General features: G+C 38.6%; 2 protein-coding genes across 3 annotated transcripts; one reads left to right on the forward strand and one right to left on the reverse strand.

The window, feature by feature from the left end:
• Positions 1–1,398: 1,398 nt before the first annotated feature.
• chst3b (carbohydrate (chondroitin 6) sulfotransferase 3b) lies at positions 1,399–6,511 on the reverse strand. Of its 2 annotated transcripts, none has more exons than XM_005919554.2 (3): positions 6,156–6,511; positions 2,841–3,057; positions 1,399–2,696 (listed from the first exon to the last, which is right to left on the reverse strand). In XM_005919554.2, the coding sequence occupies exons 2-3, from the start codon at positions 2,918–2,920 to the stop codon at positions 1,481–1,483; spliced, it is 1,296 nt and encodes a 431-aa protein (XP_005919616.1). In that variant the 5' UTR covers positions 2,921–3,057; positions 6,156–6,511; the 3' UTR covers positions 1,399–1,480. The 2 variants fall into 2 exon arrangements, with proteins under 2 accessions (XP_005919616.1, XP_042075673.1); XM_042219739.1 differs by lacking the exon at positions 6,156–6,511 and adding an exon at positions 4,008–6,146.
• Positions 6,512–7,944: 1,433 nt separating this feature from the next.
• On the forward strand, positions 7,945–13,498 carry ghitm (growth hormone inducible transmembrane protein). Its single transcript, XM_005919553.2, has 9 exons — positions 7,945–8,056; positions 8,328–8,489; positions 9,638–9,740; positions 10,338–10,449; positions 10,562–10,703; positions 10,901–11,009; positions 11,224–11,412; positions 12,555–12,726; positions 12,838–13,498. Exons 2-9 carry the CDS (start codon positions 8,358–8,360, stop codon positions 12,923–12,925), a joined length of 1,047 nt encoding a protein of 348 aa, XP_005919615.1. The 5' UTR covers positions 7,945–8,056; positions 8,328–8,357; the 3' UTR covers positions 12,926–13,498.
• The last annotated feature ends 2,452 nt before the right edge of the window (positions 13,499–15,950 follow it).

Consider the following 15,950-nt stretch of genomic DNA (forward strand, 5'->3'; position numbering starts at 1 on the left):
CTGTACCCACACAAAGTCTCTTCAGATGTTAGAGTATTGTCGGAAACCATCTGGAAAACACCGATTTCACTGTGATCTTTTTCTAAAGACTGCAAAGAATCTTTCAGTGTCCACTTGTGTCCATCCTTCATCACTCTTTGCTAAATTAATGTTGCTACATAAGCAAATACAGGATGTAGCTACAAGCAAACCCCCGCTAACACTGATTGAAGTGGGATTCTACAGGAGAGCTGTTTACTGTGTTTGTTTTATTTTACGCCATCTGTGTTGTTTTATTTTACACCATCTGTGTATGTATGGCTGTGATGTGCCATATTTGCTTCCTGTTATACTGTCATTGTTTAGCCTCTTTTTAAAAAATATCTGACAAAGATGACAAAATGGGATGTGCTCATGCTCAATATGCTCCTGTCAGCAGAATGTAAAATTTTTTCAGACAATTTATTGAATTTGAACACTCCTGGATGGAGTGCTTTCATGTGAAAAATATGTCCTCTTCAGAAATAAAGCGTTTTTCAACTGTAAAGATTTATTGCAACAAGCTTTTTCTTTTCAAAAATAAAAAAAAAGAACAGGTTCTGTGTCAACAAATTGCCTGACAGGCCAGAGCGTCAAGGCCTGTTACCACCAGCCAAGAGGCTTGTTTCAAAAGACAGAGACCTCCTGACAAACTTTGCACGATTCTGCAAACCAGCTGCAGTTGGAATGTTAACATAAAGTAGCACTGTTACAGTCTGTTTTACAGGATGGGTGCTTATATTCCTGAACACATTTTCATGTACAAAAAACTACAGCATACATGTGCAAAAACACCCCTGCATAGTGGGGGTAGAACCTGTGGGGCACATTCAGACACTTTGTCATAATGACTGTTTAGCAAATGGAAAAAATAAATAAATCATCATGGGACATTACCTGTAAATGACGAAAGTGAAGTTGCCTGGCAAGACACTGGTATTTCCTCTCACGTATATGAGCATTGCTATACAAAGCGGTTTCTGCAAGGTTCTTTGGCATAAGAGCAGCATATGTTGCTAAGGAGTGACTTTACAAAAATAACTAATTGAGGTTCCTGGAAATGTTTGAAACAGCTCATTGTTGCTCAAAAGCTCTCCCTAATAACTTTCTATATTTGCTAAGGAACAAATATGGGAGTGGTTTGCAGGACGAGCTGAAAGCACCATTTGTGTAAGACAGGAAAAGAAATTGTGCAGAGTGCAAAAACAAAGATGTGCTCTATGTGAAGATTTTATCAAAACTCCAGACTGTTGCTTTCATAGTTAAACGTTTCATGTGTATTTTCTGCTCAACAGTCTATTCTTTGTCAAATTGTTTTAAATAGTAAAAAAAACTTTAAATAGGACATTATCAGAAAATATATCACTCTGTATCAGGATCTTCATAAAAATAATTTATCACAGAGGCTTTAGAAAGGTTGAAATTTTCTGCATCAAGTGTTGGAGTTAACATTTTTTAAAATCTATAAAAAGCTGAACACTTTGTCCTCAATGAGACTGATAGATTTATCTGTTAGCATTTCCTCACTGCTCACAAATTTGTACCCAAAAAGCTTCATTGTTGGTCCACAAACTCTCTGTACCACTTGGGCTATCTTGAATGGAAGCTTGAACCTCCATTTCTCCACTTGTTCAGATGAGTTTTTCTGTGTAGAGTAAACTCCGCTTGTCTCCTTCGAGGCCTGGGTGTTCTTCAGAATCCAGGATTTCACTTGTGGAGTGAATGGGATTCCAGTAAACTTGTACATCTCGGTTGCTTTCTTCATGGGGAACCGAGCAATGTCCTCATACCGCACCAGCATGTATCGCCTGCGCAGCCAAAATGGCTGTCTGAGGCCGAACTCGGCAGACATTTTGATATTGTCGCAATTTCCTTTTAACTTCCTCACCTCGTCATCGTCAATAGGAACATTTCCACCCATGGCCCACTCCTTCCAGTTCTTGTATTTGGCTGCAAAGGCCACCATACGTGATGCCAAGATAGCCCGGGGATCGCGAACCAGCTGGATGAATTTTACATCAAGACGTGTGTCCTCAGCCAAAGGACGCAGAGTCTCGAGCTGGCGCACTCGTACCGACTTGATGGCAATGTGCTCTTTCTTAAGGCAGGATTCAGACGCCATTGTCAGGTTCAGGGGACCACAGCGTCTGGTCTTACAGTGATATCGTTCAAAAACCCCTTTGACAACAGGGCTGCAGACAGACTTCGCACACAGAGAGCTGCTGGACTCCCTGCGAAACAGGGCTGGGGTGATGTGGTCCACGGGAAGGGGGTCGATGAAGGTTTCTAGCAAAGAAAAGTCACATAGGAAGAGTTTTTGGAGCACATCACGGTATGCTTTGGCTGCCGCTGTAGCATTGGTGCCTCCAGTGTCCAAAGTCAACATCTTTTCCACGTGCCACAGAGGCTCAAACAGGTAAAACATGTTTTCTCCCTGCTGGTTGAAAAACTCGCCCACAAATGAAGAGCCTGTCCTAGTCGTGGTTAGCAGGAGAATGTGTTTTCTACCCCTTCTCAATGCCCCTCGGTGCTCGCTGTAGTCCTCCACCCGCGGCTTCATCAGCGTGACATTCCTCTTGCTGATTGACAGACGGAAACTACTGTGCTTCAGCAGTACGTTGGACAAACTGCTGGGTTGTTGAGAGGTTTGAGGGGTCTGCTTTAGCTTATCTGACACCCTGAAAGCATGAGAGAAACCAAACGCATGTTACATTTCAGGTTAACATAGAGTCAGAGCCTTGACGTCTAAAGCATTTTTTTAATATCTAATATCTCGCTCAGAAAAGAATTCAATCCTCCTTTCGTGATTGAAATTGACTTACCTTGAGATAATGTTGTTTTCTTTCTCAATGATAACAAGTGCCATAAAAAAGACAATGGGTAGAGTGTATTTGATCTTCATTCTTGGATGTGGCTGAGCCTGGATATGCTTTTACAGACTGCTTCTTAATAGCTTCTGCCAATCTCGCCAAGTCACCAGTTGCGTTCTTAAAGAGCCATCCAGTTATTTGTGTTCCCTGTTGTAGCAAATGTTTTATCCTGCAAATGAAATGAACATCAAACTGTCAGCTACAAATTTTACACATTTGAGCAAGGCTGTGGTAGAACACTATTTTTGTAAATGGGGAACCTAATAATGCACTGTGATGCTGAGTCACAGAGGTTCCGCTCTTCTTTTATTTCTGAATTTGTTAGTTGCATACAGCACCACTGTGTTCTGCAAAACTATGATGAGAGTCACTTACTAAAGAAAAAACCCACCTATAATAAGATGCTAAAAATACAAAAAGGTATAACACATTGTTTCCCATTGGAATTTAAGCTAGTCCTTGCCATGAGGAAGTACTTGTTATCTTTAAGTGCAGCAGTGCGTTTCAGGTACATGCCCACCCACCACTGCAAGTCTGAGGGATGGTGCAAACTGTATTTATGAGTTAGTCTTTGTAGAAGTTGCTTTCAAAAACGAGTGGATAAACAACTATTAGGGCACAAAGAAATGTGGGTACAGACTGCAATCAAGGACAATTTTGTCAATTAAACTCCAATCCCACAGCTGTCAAGCTGCTTGCCAAAAAAACTCCAGAGTTGTCTGGCTTGGAGTGAGATCCTTTACCTCCCACTGATGTAGATAACAGAACAGTCCAAATTGCCAGCTACTCCTCCTCAACACCAGGAGGATATCTTACACAAGGACTAATAGAAGTCCAAATGCTAACAGGACTGCAGAGTCGTGGAATTGAAAGGGGAAATCCTGCTTGTCACTGAACCATAAATTGCCGTGCTCTGAGCCTGGAGGCCATTCAGTTGTTTTATAAGTCTGGAGAGGGCAAGTGGTGGGTAATCAAATGAAGATAAGGGTGGATTTAATGGGGACTATTTGTGAATGTCTTGCACATTCTTGAAAGATTAATATTGGTTCACTTTTAAGATAATGGCAGCTTGACTCAGATCCCTGACTAATCTTGAGAATTAAGCATAATCCTGCTTACCTTGTCTGCTAGTGTTGGGTCAATACCACAGCAAGAGCAAATGAGGCAGCCTCCACCTGGAGGATATTTGCAAAGCATCATCAAACTGCTGTTTTTTGGGAGGTTGTGGGGTGGAGGTGGGGGTTAAGATCCATAAGTAACAGGCCAACCTTTTCATTTAACTGCATCAGGTTACGATAAGATGCCAAATCCTGTTGGAAACCCAGTTGGATGACCACTGTTTTCTCAATTCTTTAATGTCTTTGCCTTTCTGTGTTTCACACCTGGAGGTCCGCTTCTCACATCCTGTTACAACTTCTGTCCAGGGCCATGTTTGAGAACAGAAGCCAGTTCAGATGACTGCAGTCTAAACACGGGGAATGGTTAGACACTCCCTGTGAAATTCTCTGAGTGGGAATGGGAAGTTTACAGCTCCAATAGAGCACTGTTGACGTGGAACGGCACGTAATGAAAAGGTGAACAGCCTGTGTACTAAGACACGTTTTCACTGGAAGGAAAACTCAGCGCTGTCTTGCACCACCTTGCCGCATGCCACAACCACAAAGGCCTCTTTACACATGGAGTGAGTTTAAACCTTCCTTTGGGTAGAGATTGCAGAACATAAACTTTCAGGTCATTCAGACGTCACAGGGTCAGTGACTAAGCTCGTGGATGTTCCAAGTCATCTAGAACTGGTCAGATAAGACAACTGCACCAAATTAAATGAGTGAGTCTTCAAACCCATGGGAGTTTTTAAAGTGAGCAAATGAATTTCCAATGTCTGACCAAGCCAACAGATATTTAGCACATGGAAAGATAGAGTACAGCTGTTGTGCACTCTGTGTAATACTGTTGTGCATTAACAAATTACGACATATAGCAAAAATGATTTAGCTTAATAAATAAGACACAAGAGGATGATTAGCAACAAAAATGTCTCTTTCTGTAACACTTACAGTTCTATGGGATTGAGTGTGTAGTTCTCCTCATATATGATTCAAAATAAACAAAAATATTCAACATCAACCATTCATCAAGAAAATAAGTAGTCTGATGTTTTGTCATTTATATGGTAAATTAGATGTACACCAATTATCTCAGCCTATTGCATCTGCTGGGTAACGCAGAAAAAAAGAAGCTGACATTCTTGAATATTCACAAACCACTGAGGCATATGACACGTTTGATCATCTGCTCATAACAAAACTGCCACTGCACCATTTATCATCTTGTTACAAATGCTTTTAATAGCTGCCTCTTATTTAATGTAAATCTTATGTGGAGACAAATTAAACACCAGCCAACCAAACCCATCTTGCTCGAGATTGCATTGCAAATGTGCACTGCAGTGTCCAACACATTTTTCTGATAGATAAAAAAAGATAAAGGGATTACAGTGGGAAAATTTTTTTGTATATATTTAGTTGCATTAAGTCATTATGGGAAGATTTTTATAAGCATCGGAGGAAATATTGTACTCTAAGTTATTTACTCAGTCACTAAAAACTTTTCCAATAGTTTATTGAATTAATAGTGAATGAGTTTGGGCTACAAACCTGTAGAAACTGCTAAAATCATTCGAGTTGTATGGACGCAGCCCTAATTGGTTTTAGTTTAAGGGTAAAGATCTGAGTAAAATAGACATAGAATAGACAAGAATGAAACAACCCATTTTCCCCACGATATGACCTATACCCCATTAATTAAGATTATGCTGGGGGATATGCATGTGTGTTTAGTCATTGTGGTTATTTCAGAGCAGCTGTGGGGGTCATGCAACACATCTGTTCGCCATAAACACATGCATGCAGTTGTTTATGCAGAGGGCAGGTTTTTACTGTAAATAAATTGTGCTAATTTTCCGGCAACTTTATCTGTTAGTTTATAAAGATGCCACACTAAAAGACAGAAGGGCAAAGGGGGGAGTAAGTCAGACTGAAGCAGCAGTCTCTCTGGAGATCATGTGCCGCATTAAAGGGTCACAAGGACAAACCGAAATCATGCTTTCTTAATAAAAAAAAGAAAAAAAAACTGAATGAAAAGTCACGAGTCACTTGGAGTAATGTCGTTGTAGCCAAGTGTTATTAATGACGTGTTAGTTTTTCTTTATTCATTTCTAAAATATCATGCGAATATGTAAAGAACAGCTTGTCCGCTCTCTGTACCCACCATTATAAATGAACTGCGGTCTCTGAAGGCGTCCCGCTTTTCATCCACTTGATCAGCCTTCCCTCAAAGAGCGACTCCGGAGAGAAATTAATTCCATTACTTTGCCAAGACTGCTTCACTTGTATGACAGAAAACAATCGAATTCAAAAGGAGAGGCTGGCCTAGTTTCAGTGAGCAAAACTCGTAGATGAGATGAAATCATGTTTGAGGGGGCTGCAGGTCAGGCTGCTCGCTGATCTGAATGACAAATCTATCCAACAGTTGCGAGTCACTGAATCACACGGGAAACTTTGGTCCAAAGGAGCGGAGCTTCAGGGAGCACTGGCGCACTGCCACGGCCCCTCACGGACCATTTCTTTAAAGTAAAAAGCTAACTTTGCACACATAAACGACATGGTAAACAATATAGGTTAAATATAGCGGTGCTACCTAAATAATAGCCTATGTGTTCCTTTTGGGGGTCAGTTTTAGGTTTTACTTTTTAGTTTTTAATGTCGTCGCAAAAAAAAAGGGCGAGCACTCCACCTAGTGGAGAAAAGTATAACATAGAGGTTACAGAGAGAACAAGGTGGGCTGCAAATAAACATGGTTTTCTTTTACATGATATGATATCATGATAGCGTCGTTAAAGATAGGCTGGGTCAATCTTACTTTACATTTTTACTTTAGAGTAACCTAAAGAGCAATTTTGAATGGCTTCTTTGCAGGATGATATTGTTTTTGCATACATGGATAACGTAATAATTCAACATATGACCTTTTAAAAGTGGTTTGAGTACACAACAGTATGGAAGTGTCAATTTAATGTCAGTTTTATTTATATGACACATTTCATTACATTTAAACTTAACATGGTTAATATCAAGATAAAAAACTTAAAATGTACAGTAACATTAAAGTAAAAACAAAAAACCCCAGAGGAATATAAGTTTACAAAAAATAAACGTAAACACGCACACACAGTTATGTGTATCATCATCATCATCATTGGATATTTTATTCTTCTTTATTTATTATTCTTTATGATAGGGCCAAGAGAGAGCAGGAAGATTCGAGAGTAATGGACCAAGAACAGACATTTGAGGAACCACTGATTGAATTTTTAAATTTGTGCTGATCTCAAACTATTAATCGAAATGTAGAAACCTCTACCCTTTAGACATGATGACATATCTAAATCAACAAAATCATAAAGACTTTGAATTAAGAAGTCAAGAAGTCAGTGTCGATCATGAGTCTTCTAATTACTGGTGATCTTTAGGTCTTTAGGTTGTTGATGGGTTTAATTGGTGATGAAATCTGATTGGTACTCATCATAATGAGTTGTTAGGGATGCATTCAGTTGTTTATAAAAGTTTTTAAAAAATATTTTTCTGAGAAAAGATGATAAACAGTTTTTTGGTAGCAGTGTGATTAGAGCACATCAGAGATAAACACTGAAAATGCCACCCTCTAAAGAACTGTTGACAATAATTACTAAACAAAATGCATTGTTTTAATTAACTGTTCTTTGATCGGTTAAAAACAACATAACACATTTTTGCTATTACTCTCTCAGTAGTAAACTTTAAAAAACAATGATGTAATAATGCAAATTATATAACACGGTCATGCCATGGAGACTTAACCTCTGATAGGTTGTTGAATAAACTCTTGCAGCCGCAGGTTGTTTACGGGAAATTTTACATGTACTTTATTCGCATTAAGATCATTTTCTCTTTATCAGCCGAATGCTTTAAAAGGTATAACGTCTTTAACGCAATATTGAGGATCACTGCGTTAGAACTACAATTCCCATCAAATCTGTCGCTTAGTGATGACGCATAAGTAAAGAATTTTCAGGAAGGTTACAAAACCGTGGCGTCTTGTTTCTGGAAAGGTGATAGTCGACATTTCTCTCGGTATGTAACATTTGCTTTCTATTTAGTATTTTGAACGTTGTAGCCATATAACAGATAAGACATATTTAGTCTGTAGTTAAATATGTGTTTGTTCAGCGGTCGTTAGGCTAAGGGTTAGTCGCATGATATTACGGCATTAGCTAGCTCAATTTTTGTGGCGTTTTTTAGTGCAAGAGCACATTTTACAGTTTTTGTGACTCTTAGCTCAAAGTTCAGCTTTCTGTCACACTAATTCCTCTCAAAAAAATTCTTCTCTGTGTTTGTGTTTTAGAGTGACACGGGACAGTAATATATCGTGACAATGTTGGTGGCGAGGCTAACGTGCCTGAAGGCTCTCCCGCTTGCTGGGCTCCGACCACTGCTCACTCAGGGCTCCCCAGCCCTGCGGTCACCCATCCTGAAGACCTGTTCACCCTTGCTCAGGCCCCAGCAGGTACTGTAAACTTTGTCGCCAGCTCACACACACACACACACACACACACACACACACACACACACACAGACACACACACACACAGACTCACTAATTTGGCATTTCTATGCTTTGTGGTTGCTGCATTCACCCTTCATTAGCCAGACTTTGTAGCAGTGTTTCCCAAATATAGTGCCTCCTGGCAAGCATTTGGGCTTTCGTCTCCGCTATACACCAATTAATACATAGTGAAGTAAAATAAAGGAAAAATGTCAGTAGAAAATATACCATCACATTTGGGCCTAATCTTTGTTGTGTGGTCCAAATGTCATGAGTCAGGCTTTTTACACGGGTTATTACATGTGCTGGTTTTGACAGCTGTGATAAACTGTATGTTTAGGCACACCTGCCATCTGGACCACATATATGGCTGAGTTGTAGCAGTAATGCTGACACCTGAGTCAGTGCTTTTAATATCAATTGTGGGTTGCACTTGGGCCACATTTTCATCGTTTTGCATGTTGTGGCTTCAGCTGCTTCACAGATGTCAGCGTTGTTTATTGGGAGGTGTTTACGATTGTTGCCAATCAAGCCAAAGAAAAACCTAGAAAGTAAACATATGTGCTTTAAGAAAATTGTGGCCTTCAAAATAGTATTGGAACCGAGTTTTATGGACTTCTACCGACTTTATGAAGCTGTCTGATAAGGTGGTAGAGGCAAGTTATAATCAAGTTGAGTGGACGGCAAAGCAACACGCAATCGGTTCAGATGGTCAATAATGCCTTTCTTAACCAATACAATAAAAAAAAAAATTTAGGATGCTTTTTTGTACAGGTCAATGCACGTATGGGCAAAACATGCCTAAAAACCATTGCTTTGTAAAGTACTAAAAATGCAGCTATGCTTAATATTTCATCTTGGATAATATTGGTAGAACACCTTAGAAATTTTAGTCATAAGTTTGTAATGATCACAGGGGTGCAACTTGCAGCTGGACTAGAAACAGTGCAAATGTCAGATTGCCACTGCTCTAATTTGTTATGTAAACATGGTATTTTTTTGAAACTGGGTATTTGCTGCTTCCCCACTTTTGATTGATGGTGGGTGTGAAACCCTAACTCATGTTCAACATTTGAAGAGTCATGTAAAGCTGCTGCTTCTTCTTTCAGGGTTATTCCTCAAAGGCCAGGTTTGGGTTTCGCCGTGCAAAGACAACCAGAGACCAGCTAAAGGAAGCAGCTTTTGAACCAGCCACTGATACAGCCATCAAAAGTAAATGCTTTGATACATACTTCATTTGGCACCGTTACATATTTTCTACTTTTATATAGCCTGAATTCTATGCTGTCTACTGACTTAAGGGTGACCTGTTAAGCTTTCACATATTTTTTGTTATTCATGTCTATGGATAAATAAGTAAAATTTTATTTGTATAGCACCTTTCAAGACAAAGATGACTTAATTTATTAATGTTTCTTAAGTAATAAAAGCAAGACTGAACCTGAGATTTGACATGAACATCCAAAGTGAGAGTGGAATCAAAAGTTAGCCCAAGGTTTCTGATAGATGATTTAACAAGTGTTGAAAGGGGACCAAGAGATTTCATTATCACATACTGTTTACACCATATGTCATACATTCAGGTGAGAAAAAAAACTGTCTTACCTGTGATTAATTGGCTGGGGGCGGGACTCAAAACCCAGTATTAGATAAATAACAAGTATTTTAAAATGTAAATCCTGCAATGCAACTTCATTTTTAGAAAAATGTGAGATTTCATGGTTTGAAATGGTTTTGTTATAGTAAATCTTTTTTCCTCTGAGGCAAAAATGTAAACTGTCTCAAATGATTTTTGTGTTGTGTCTGAAGTTGATAGCATGGGGAGAATGATACTGGCTGGAGGTGCAGCAGTTGGCCTTGGAGCTCTGTGCTATTATGGACTTGGCATGGCTAATGATATCGGTGCCATAGAGAAAGCAATGTGAGTAACAGATTTATTTTACCAACAGCACTTGAATTTTATTTTGAAATGCAGACCAGTAGAAAAGTGATGGTATCATACAAACTAAAGGCTTCTTTTCATCTTTGTACAGGATCTGGCCTCAGTATGTGAAGGACCGGATCCACTCTACCTACATGTACTTTGCAGGCAGTGTTGGGCTGACGGCTCTGTCAGCTGTAGCTGTGAGTAGGACCCCAGCTTTAATGGGTCTGATGATGAGAGGATCCTGGCTGGTAAGCTTTACAATACTTGCTTGCTTTTTTGTTTTTTAATGGTCTTCACTCCACTGCACCATTATTATTTTAACCTTAGAATTACATATTACAGAGCTTGTTTAGTCAAATACCAATTTTTAAATCATAGTTTATCTGATGTGCTTGAATTTTTCCGTTGAACTTATTAATATGATGATTTGTTTGTTCCCACCTAGGCAATTGGAGCAACTTTTGCTGCTGTGATTGGTGCGGGCATGCTGGTCAGGTCAATTTCATATGAGCACAGCCCAGTGCCAAAACATCTTGCTTGGATGCTCCACGCAGGTTTGTGTTTTTAAATAGCTTTTAAGAAATTTCTCAGCCCTGTTGTCTCTGGTATGTAGTTGCCTTGGGTGAACACTAGAAGGCAGGCTTAGAACAGGTTAGAGGAAAAAGCTGCTTCAACAATACACTAGTTGATGGCACTAATATCATTTGTTTTTTAAAAGAAATCGTTTTGTTTTGTTTTTAACTGTTTTTTTTTTCAATAATTGATAAGGCGTGATGGGTGCTGTGATTGCCCCCCTCACTCTCCTGGGAGGGCCTCTGATGGTGAGGGCTGCCTGGTACACCGCGGGCATCGTGGGAGGTCTGTCTACTGTTGCAATGTGTGCCCCAAGTGAGAAGTTCCTCAATATGGGAGGGCCATTAGCTGTTGGACTTGGAGTGGTGTTTGCCTCCTCTCTTGGTTAGTATAAAGCACTTTTATTTCATCTATCTTGTTTATAGATAGCCATGAGTATTACAAGCTAGTGAGCATTCAGGCTGAAAATGTTCCTGATAATATCATCTTTGTATTTCACTCTGTGGTTTCATTGAAAAGTATAAGGGAGCGGCTGCTTTTTTGTTGTTGTTGTGTTTTTTGTCATTGTTGAAAGTCTGATCTCCAACCTAATGCAATGCACTCTATTTATAGGGTGTCACATATTTAAACAACAGTGTCCTTTTTGCATCAAAGTGGTTCTGTGCTGAAGTACTTATATTATGATAAACAATTTCTAAATGCACATCATTCCACTAAATGCTTTAAGACTAAAGCAAAGTATTGAATGCAGGATTTTGACTGTATTTATTGTGTGTTTGTTCCTGTAGAACCACACAAAGCTTGACATTTTCATAATGACAATATAAATACAGCTTAAAAACCTAATCTGATAAGTAAATTAGTTTTTCTTTCTTCATCCAAATGATTTTTGATTCCCATGAGATTACAGTAGATATCATTTTTGTGTAGAAATGCATTTTAATACTATACAGTAATGCTAAAAAGTAATACATAGCACAGTGTTTGTGTGTTGTCAGGGGTAACACATATGTTCAAATTAAACCGTAGTGGAGTCGGTGAAGTGAAATGTATATTGGGAAATGTACCTGTAAAAGGGCTTTCTCAGTCTTCTCCGTATCTTCTTATTGGATACTTTGTAAGAGAAGGTGTACACCTACGGTGTAGTTTGGGTATAAGAAGTAAATAGAAAATGGGGTGGATAGTGTGCGTCTCTGTCCAGAAAAGCAAAACAGAAGTTATTTCAAAATTCAGTTCACTTTGCAGTTAAGACATATTTATGAATTAATATAAATGTATAAATAACTGCAAGGTGGTTAACAATTGAATCTCCCAAGTTAACGTCTGTGACAGCCAGCTACAAGTTTCAAATGTTTTTACAGAAGCTACAGCCAAACATCAGATTCATACTCGCATATGTGTGTTGTTCAGTATTAGAGCTGTATCATTACCTACTTATTAGTTTTCTATATTGTAACTTTTAGTTGACAGCTGCACAGAAATTGTACTTGTCAGACTCAATTTGAACTTTCTTTTGTCTTCTTCAGGATCAATGTTCCTGCCACCCACCTCAGCATTTGGAGCAGGGCTCTACTCCATTGCTATCTATGGAGGCCTGGTCCTGTTCAGTATGTTCCTCCTCTATGATACACAGAAGGTTATCAAGAAGGCAGAGACACACCCACTCTATGGCGTACAGAAATATGACCCTATCAATGCGTAAGTCACTTCAGGAATTAAAGTACACTAAAAATAACTGGTTTTGAAGATTATTGTTGGTAATCTACTTGTACCGATATGTGGATCTGATACATTTATTTAATCTTACAGGTGTATGGGGATTTACATGGACACACTGAATATTTTCATCAGGCTGGTGATGATTCTAGCTAACGGCGGTAGCGGCAGGAGGAAGTAAACACCATCATGACTCGAGCTTCACTTTTATCTTCCACGGAGCCTGAGACAGTCATGTTTACTGCTAGCAGCATAAACCAGATGACTGATGTTATCTTATAGAGCCAAATCCTATCTAACTGCTAGATCAACATGAATGCTTTGAAAGCATGTAAAGATGTGGATTGCACTGTGTGGTACAAGATACCTGTCAAAGTAAAGAAGATAACACATAGATCTTACTTTGGTTTATCTGGTTTATCCTGGGGCGCTTTAACAGATGAGTTAAATCTGTCAGTTTAATTTTGCATCCCTCAGAAGTCATTTGTATTATTCTGTTTTCTATTTATTTCCACTTGGTGGTGTTTCAGGTTTTATTTGGAGTGAAAATACAGAAAAATGTCACAAAACAACCAAAAGGCCACATATGTCAACCATAGATTGGTCCACATTCACAGTACAATAAACAGACTGTGCTGGATGTAATTGCTGAAGAAATTCTCTGGTATAGCACTTATGTAATGGGTTAAAGAGGTTCGTAATGTGTTTTCTTTTTTTGGGGGGGGGGAAATAAAAGTAATTTAAACAAAGTAAATATGTCCATGTGATGTTTTTGGCACATGTTGCTGATGGAGATTTTTTGGAATTTTGTCTGCACTGGATAACGTATTGGGAATGATAACTTAGTTAAGTGACATGCAATACTGCCCACAGTCAAATAACTATACTTGTGCTGTATATGCGTTATAAAAATGCATATTAATAATCTGTTTTGATCAAGTAATTACGAGTTAATTATGATCGATTAATGGATATGTGGTTTATATTTCAGGGTATGATATTGAAAAAGGACATTCTACAGGAGTGCTTCTACTTCCGTTGCTGTACACACTGTCATGGCAGTTTGTAAAATTGTCATGACCTCTAATCTGTTGATTGCTCATTCAGAACATGAATTTCATGGCATGTTCGATATTTCATACATCCATTGTATTTTATATTTATTTATTCCAAATATGTTAGTTGGGGCACTGAAAACAACTCGGTTCAGTTTAAACATTTAACAAAGAACTTGGTTAGTGTTGGGAAATGGCTTTGTGGAGTTTTGGAATTAAAAGCTACTCATTTAGGTTTAGGAAAAAGATCACAGTTTGGGTTAAAATACAACAGTTTTTCTACAGCTCTGGTTTCTTGGTTGTCACGGTGACATGTCCCTCCTTTGGACAGCATGCAAATTCATGCGGCTATGAAAAATATGGGGGGAGAGAGTCATGAACATGCACAGATGGATCTTTTGCTGTGTGACTGTTTCAAATTTTGCTGCCCTTAAGATTAGACCATTCTAAAACTTGCTCTTCTTAAGTAGGATTATAGTTTCTATTTAAGGTTCCAAAATACATGTTCTGTCACTTGACTAAAGTTATTAGATAACAAAGCAAATTTTGGGATCCAATGCAATGAAAATCAGATATGCAGTTTCTTTGTGCCTTCCACCTCTGTCACCCCACTGAAAACAAACAAAAAGCAGCCCTAAAACAAACAAAGTACATTAACATTATAGATAATATGAGTCTTATCACAGAAAAAGTTTTACATTTTACAGAAACACTGGGATAAATAGTAGAACCGTGGTTGAATTCTTTCTAGAAGTTTCTGTTACTGTTACAGCCCACAGGTGCACTCGTACACAATGAAATGCTGCTATTCTTAGTAACACCTGTGCTTACGTGCCGTGTCGACGGTGCAGTAAAAATATCTGCTCTGGCCAGTAAGTCAGAGCGATAAAGTTCAGTGACCTGTAAAACAAGCTTAGGGCACCTTGTAAATTTAATTGGTGTAAACTGTGGTCTAAAAAATTGCAACTAAATAACCTCAAACTTAAATATTTTTATGTTTATTTAGCTCTCCCCACTTCAGACCAGACTGAGACCAGCGGGAGTCCACCTTGTATTTCCCTATAAACAGTCAGCGTGTTGCAGCAGATGACAAAGGCTTAGTGTAGTAATCCTCTTGTGTACCATCTGGCTGTTCATCTAAAATTAAACCTTCAAACCAGGGCACTTGCAACAGATGCTAACATCTGTAAATATGCAGGTGTTTCATTAAAGCACATGCACGTGGCACACGCAGCTGTCAGGCATGGTTTTAAATCTCACATAATGTTCACGTTTAGGACATGTATGATTCATATATACTGTGTATTGAAAAATCCCACAGATGGGAGGGATAAAGAGGGCAATAATGGATGAGCCTGCACAAAGCTCCAGTTTGCAGAAACCTGCCATTAAAGGGGATATGTGACTGCCAGTCATTTTCAGATTGATGACCAATATTTGGTAGAGTTCCAAGGCTGTTGCTGCATAAAATAGGCATGAAGCAGTTTGTGATTAAAAGTTCAGATGACAGTAATCTGTGCTGGACGTTTTGTCACTTCAACCCGTGACACGGTAGAAACTGATGCATCATCAGTGCTATTTTTATTCTGTTGTCAGTGTTTTGTTTTTAAAAAACATGATTGTTCAAGCAAGCAGCATGACTCTAAGGATGGCATCTGTTAGGTCTATTGCTCTCTAAGCAGGGGCTATGTCCAGGGGTGGGGCATGGGGTGGTATAGCCCCTCCCCATTTATCTCCTCTGCAAAAGCCACTGGACAAGACTACTGTGAATTGTTCAATACTCAGCACCACCGAATAAGATGGATAACTTACTTAACAGAAGTTACAGCTTTAATAGAAGTTACCGAAGTTACTGACATTTTTAAGTGCTTTTATTTAATGTTAGTTGTTTGAATGTTTGATTCACATTTTTAACTCCATCAAATTTATTTTAAAGCTTTATTTACTAATTATTCTACCATTTATTTAATAAAAGACCTCTATGCTGTATTATTAGTATTATTATAAGCTATGCACAAAATGAGTAAATAAAATCATACTCAGCTACATTAGAATGACAAACTAATTCATTATAAATAATAATGATCCAGTAATATAATGCAGTATAGGGCATATGCATATTGATCTTTTCTTTCATATTATATTATTTTG

Source organism: Haplochromis burtoni, unplaced genomic scaffold (genome assembly GCF_018398535.1).
Source record: "Haplochromis burtoni strain Fernald_Lab_line unplaced genomic scaffold, NCSU_Asbu1 Contig_37, whole genome shotgun sequence".
Lineage (NCBI taxonomy): Eukaryota > Metazoa > Chordata > Actinopteri > Cichliformes > Cichlidae > Haplochromis > Haplochromis burtoni.

Coding starts and splice junctions, on each gene's coding strand:
- ghitm (XM_005919553.2), top strand. CDS start 8,358: ATGTTGGTGGCGAGGCTAACGTGCCTGAAGGCTCTCCCGCTTGCTGGG. Junction 8,490..9,637: donor CCTTGCTCAGGCCCCAGCAG/GTACTGTAAACT, acceptor TTCTTCTTTCAG/GGTTATTCCTCAAAGGCCAG. Junction 9,741..10,337: donor CACTGATACAGCCATCAAAA/GTAAATGCTTTG, acceptor TTGTGTCTGAAG/TTGATAGCATGGGGAGAATG.
- chst3b (XM_005919554.2), bottom strand. CDS start 2,920: ATGAAGATCAAATACACTCTACCCATTGTCTTTTTTATGGCACTTGTT. Junction 2,697..2,840: donor GAAAACAACATTATCTCAAG/GTAAGTCAATTT, acceptor TCATGCTTTCAG/GGTGTCAGATAAGCTAAAGC.